We start from the raw sequence: 6,094 nt of genomic DNA, 5'->3' as shown, positions 1-6,094 counted from the left end.
CCTGGGGATAAAAATATATGTTTATAAAAAATTAAAAAAAAAAAATAAAGCAAGGGAATGACACAGTCAGGTTTGTACTTTAGAGAGCTTACCCTCACTAAGTGTGGAGGAAAATGGATTGGAGGGTGCAAGCCTGAAGACTCCAATTTGAGACTGGCAGGAGATGATGGCTTCAGGCTAGTATAAGAGACGGAGAAATATGGATGTCGGAGAAATATGGATGGTCTGAGCTACTTAAGAGAAAGAAGCAACAGAACCTGGTGGTTGACTGGTACTGGGAACTGAAGAGATGTTATTCCAAGTACTCCTTTGCTATTATTTAATTTCTTTTTTTTTTTTTAAAGATTTTATTTATTTATTTGACAGAGAGAAATCACAAGTGATGGAGAGGCAGGGAGAGAGAGAGAGAGGGAAGCAGGCTCCCTGCTGAGCAGAGAGCCCGATGCGGGACTCGATCCCAGGACCCTGAGATCATGACCTGAGCCGAAGGCAGCGGCTTAACCCACTGAGCCACCCAGGTGCCCCTATTATTTAATTTCTTATTTTTAGTTTTCATTAACAGCAAAGAACAGGAATAAGCTACTGAACAGAATTAGAAATAAAAAGTGAAACAATTAAGAGCTCCCCTTCCAAATTCTTAAAGTGAGAAAATATGCTTCAAGTACATAAAAAGTTGCAAAACTGCCCAGGGGCACAACAAAACTCTCTTCCTTCCGTAAGTCTCATCACTCTGTTCAGATAAACTCATTCGTATTCATGTCTTTGGCTTCTACAGATGGTGACTCCGAACTCCACTGTCCACCCAAAACTTCTCTCCTAAGATCTGCATCAATATAGCCAGTTGCCTAATGGACATACATCTCTTACTTATGCACCACAGTCGCATTTCAAATTCGTAATGTCCAAATCTGTAATTATCATGCCTCTCAAAACTACTTCTTTTGTATCCCACATCTTGGTGAAAGAACACCACTATAACTCATTTCCCTACGGTGGATATGTGGACTACATGCTTACTATCTGCTTCCCCCTTGCTTCTTTTTTTCTTTAAAGATTTATTTATTTATTTTCACACACACACACACACACACACACACACTCACACACACACAGAATCTCAAGCAGACTCCATGCTCAGCATGGAGCCCAGTGTGTGACAACCCTGAGTTCATAACCCGAGCCAAAACCAAGAGTCAGACGCTTAATCAACTGTGCCATTCAGGTGCCCCTCCCCTGCTTCTTATCCCCATTTAACCACTGAGTCTATTTTGCCCCCTAAATTTCTCTTTAATTTAGCTCAAATCTTGCTACTACTGCTCTAGTCTAGGTCTTCATCATTTGTGACCTGAAATACAGTAAAACCTTATAAGTAAAACCCTTAATATTAGGTCAGTGAGGACTGAATGAAAAAATATAGGTATTAAGTGTTAGCATAGACCTTGGCACGTAAGTGCCCAGTGAATTGTAGTGATGGTCCTGTTCTTCTCAAAGCCACATATGAAACATACGGCCCATATGACTAATGACATTCACATGTGCAACTTGCTCTTGAGGGAACACATCAGACTGATAGAACCCTCACTTCCGACTTTGAGCGTATTCACTGTACCATATAAAGCTTATCTCAAGTCTTTTTTTTTTTTTTTTTAAAGATTTTATTTATTTATTTGTCAGAGAGAGAGTGAGTGAGAGCGAGCACAGGCAGACAGAGTGGAAGGAAGAGTCAGAGGGAGAAGCAGGCTCCCTGCCGAGCAAGGAGCCCGATGTGGGACTCAATCCCAGGACGCTGGGATCATGACCTGAGCCGAAGGCAGCTGTTTAACCAACTGAGCCACCCAGGCGTCCCTTATCTCAAGTCTTAACTGGACAAATTTGCAGAAGTTATCAGTAATAACGTGATATTTATAAGAAAGGCTGTGAGTTAGATCCAATTTTTTGTGCTTTTTTATCTCATCCTCACCTTTCTCTTTCATTCAAAAAAACATATTGGAATCAAGTCAATGAGAGCCAAATTATCGAAATTAAAGCAAGTCAATGTTATCTCTATAATTTATTTAAAAAGGAGGCAATGGGTAAGCTTTGATACTTTATACAGTGACATTATTTAATATGTCTCACAACTGATCATGACAATTTCTGGCAAACTCCAGAGATCAGAATTACTCTCTATAGAACAAACTTGAAAAAGGAAACTCTGATCATTACAACGCTTAATACTTTTCAGCAATTCTCTAATACCTAGAATAAACCTGAAACCCTGAGCATGATCTGCAAAGCCTTTTATAATCTGGGTTCATCAGCTACCTTCTCACGTGTACCCCGTGCTAGGTACAACAAACTGTGCACAGCAACTTGGAAGCATTCTGCCATTTGCAGGCTGGCCTGACCACAAATAGCATGTGCTGCTCCTGCAGCCTGGGATGGAATACATCCTTCTGCTCCCTAAAGCTGCCAGGAAAATCCCCTCACTGCTTCTGGAAAGCTTTCTTGGAAATCTTTCTGACTGAGCACCATCTGTAAACTTCTTTAACACAAAAAAATGTACCACTGTAACAGCACATGTGACACTGTGCTGTATACTTCTGGCCATCTCCCAACTAGACCATGAGCTTCCTGATATCAGGAATTCTATCTCAGTCACATCTTTTGATCCCTGGACCTTCACATTTTAAGCATGCTGTAAATGTTGAACACATGGATTAAAAAGAAATCCCAGAAAAAAAATGAATCATCTGGTTTAAGAAATAATTGTTAAAAAAAGGGAAAGGCTAACACTTCATTTTAAATCAGTTATAAAGCCAAGTATCATCTATGCAGACATTAAATTAGTTAACTGAGGCTTCATCTCTATGCCAAAAGAATCAACCTATGTTTTTGACGTACCCTATTTACTTATGCGATCATCTCAACTCAGGCTTCCGCCTCTAAGAGAAATCAGCAAGCACGTTTCCCAGTATGTATCTTCTTTATCTCCTCTATGTTTTTCTTATTCGGGAGAGGAAAACTGCTCTTCTTTTTCTTTCTAATTTTTAAAATTTTCCCTCTTGATTTTAAAAGAGCATTTTCTATGAATAAAGTAAAACTAGAGCAGAGTTGGAAAGCAAGTCTGCCAGAGTATGGCAGATCTTCCAGTGAGAAAGGCTTTTCAAATGGATTTCAAGAAGACACTATAAAACCATACTACTGTTTATTGTGAAAAAGATGAGACCCTTTTCTATATAATATGAACCAAAAATAGAACATGGTGCAGTTATTCTAGGGAATAAGGGCTTTGGGACCAACTGCTTAGTTCAAAGCATCCACATGCTCCCGGTATGTAACTATGGATAAATTCACACAAAAATTCTAGCCTTGCTTTTCTTCTGTGAAATGGGGATACTACCACATATTTTACAGGGTTTGGAAGAGGATTAAATGGGATGATTTAGGTGAGGTGCAGTGTGAGGTACAAAAAAGCCACAAAAATCATGAAGATTACCACCATTATCATCATTCTTCTTCTTCTTTTTTAAAATTTTATTTATTTGTTAGAGTGAGAGAGAGAGAGCACAGTCAGGCAGAGTGGCAGGCAGAAGCAGAGGGAGAAGCAGGCTCCCCATGAAGCAAGAAGCCCGATGCAGGACTCAATCCCAGGATACTGGGATCATGACCTGAGCCAAAGGCAGCCGCTCAACCAACTGATCCACCTGGGCATCCCATCATTCTTCTTATTACTATTATTTTGGTTAAAAGGTTTATATTTTTTTATTCCAAATTTTTATTTAAAGTCTAGTTCATAACATACAGAGTAATATTGGTTTCAGGAACAGAATTCAGCGATTCATCACTTACATATAATACCCAGTGCTCACTACAACAAGTGCACTCCTTAATACCCACCTCCCATCGAGCCCATCCCCCACCCATCCCTCCATCAACCCTGAGTTTGTTCTCTATCATTAAGAGTCTCTTATATTGTGGAAAGAGCCGAGATGCCCTTCAACAGATGAATGGATAAAGAAGATGTGGTCCACATATACAGTGGAGTATTACTCAGCCATCAGAAAGGATGAATACTTAACTTTTCCATCAACATGGATGGAACTGGTGGAGATTACGCTAAGAGAAATAAGCCAGGCAGAGAAAGTCAATCATCATATGGTTTCACTTATTTGTGGAAAATAAGGAATAGCATGGAGGACATTAGGAGAAGAAAGAGAAAAATGAAGGGGGGAAATCAGATGGGGAGATGAAGCATGAGAGACTATGGACTCCAGGAAAGAAACTGAGGGTTTCAGAGGGGAGGGAGATCGGGGATGGGTCAGCCTGGTGACAGTACTAAGGAGGGCATGTATTAATGGAGGACTGGATGTTATATGCAAACAACGAATCATGGAAAACTACATCAAAAACTAATGATGTACTTGGGGCGCCTGGGTGGCTCAGTGGGTTAAAGCCTCTGCCTTCAGCTCAAGTCATGATCCCAGGGTCCTGGGATAGAGCACCACATTGGGCTCTCTGCTCAGCAGGGAGCCTGCTTCCTCCTCTCTCTCTCTGCCTACTTCTGATCTGTCTGTCAAATAAATAAATAAAATCTTTAAAAAAAAACAACAACTAATGATGTACTGTACGGTAACTAACATAACAACAAAAAAAAGAGTTTCTTATACCACCATTATTATTCATCATGCTTGTCAGTAAGTAGTTTTAGATGTATAGATAATAAAACCAAACCAATACCTTCTGGGAAACAAAACAATAGGTCCATTTTTGAGTTCAAGTTATCTGGTAACATCACTTTAAAATAATACTTTATAAAATAATACTTTATAAACAAAAGTATGTAACTGATTATTATTTTTTCTTACCAGGGGTTATAAGAAATTATTTTCTAAGAAGCTTATAATAGGAAGCCATACTTACCTTTGCTGTGTCCGAAACAGAATTCCAGTAACCACCACTGAGTGAGAATTTTCCGCTGCCTATCCGTGCTAGTATTTCCTCTGGTGTATCATCAGGGCCATTTGCAAATGGAGTGTAACTAGTTTATAATGAAATTAAAATGTTAATGAATAAAATTTCTTTTTTGGTTGGTAATCTTCACATTTATTTGCAGTGTTCAAGAGTACTCCAGTTAATTTAATTAATGTAATATTTCATTAAAATTTCCTAAAGTGAAAAATATCAACATCATGAAGCACCATAAAGCACCAGGTCAAGGTATAAGCTATGAAATATTAATTAGACTTAATGTATGATAATATAAATATTTTAAGATATGACACATTAGAATAGACTGTTTAAAAATAGTGTATGTTTATACATACACTATAAGAGTACAAAAGAGATATGGAAAAAATCAAGTTAAGACCTTAAGACATTATCAAATGGTACATTAAAGAAAGCCAGTAATGATACAGTTATAAATGTGGTACATATACATAGAGAGATATACACACACAGGATTATTAGATAATATGAGAAAACATGAAAAGAAAGATAGTACAACAGAGAGATTAAAAATATAGAACAGAATACTGATGAATAAATGCTGATTACAATATATGGTCCACTCACCCAGTAAGCATTGTATAGAGGAGGACACCAAGACTCCATATATCACAAGCAGCATCATAGCCTTGTCGTTTTAAAACCTAAAAAAAGCAAAAGGTAGTATTAACACATTACTGTTTAGAGAACTGAATAGGCTATGAACTGTACTATTTTCTAAATCAATGTATTTAAGAAAAACCTAAACAGAACATGATTAACAAGCAAGGCAATATATTAATACTATTCTACAACTAATAATTCATTCATATATATATGAATATATATTTACATACATATATATTTGATTTAGGTATTTGAATTAGCATTTGTTGAGTGATGCTATGGCATATAGAAGACTATAAAATAAAATGAAATTAAGTTTCTTTTTCTCCCCACTGCTTCCCTCTAAGTTTCTTCTTAATTTTTTTTATTATTATTTTTTTAAATTTTATTTATTTATTTGACAGAGAGATCACAAGTAGGCAGAGAGGCAGGCAGAGAGAGAGAGAGAGAGAGGAGGAAGCAGGCTCCCCGCTGAGCAGAGAGCCCGACGTGGGACTCG

The 6,094-nt window shown here is 37.7% G+C and overlaps 1 protein-coding gene across 8 annotated transcripts in view; it reads right to left on the bottom strand.

Annotated features, from left to right (window-relative positions):
• RPS6KA3 (ribosomal protein S6 kinase A3) overlaps positions 1-6,094 on the bottom strand; it is a 118,623-nt gene that overhangs the window by 10,378 nt on the left and 102,151 nt on the right. For all 8 annotated transcript variants that reach the window (XM_059385859.1, XM_059385860.1, XM_059385856.1 and 5 more), the window contains 2 exons: positions 5,557-5,633; positions 4,903-5,020 (listed from right to left, as the gene is read on the bottom strand). In XM_059385859.1, coding sequence (XP_059241842.1) covers positions 4,903-5,020; positions 5,557-5,633 — 195 coding nt within the window. The remainder of the gene's footprint in view (positions 1-4,902; positions 5,021-5,556; positions 5,634-6,094) is intronic.

The sequence above is a fragment of the Mustela nigripes genome, chromosome X (assembly GCF_022355385.1).
Source record: "Mustela nigripes isolate SB6536 chromosome X, MUSNIG.SB6536, whole genome shotgun sequence".
NCBI classification, from domain to species: Eukaryota; Metazoa; Chordata; class Mammalia; order Carnivora; family Mustelidae; genus Mustela; species Mustela nigripes.
The sequence above is the reverse complement of the archived record's forward strand: the minus strand, read 5'-3'. Positions and strand labels throughout refer to the sequence as shown.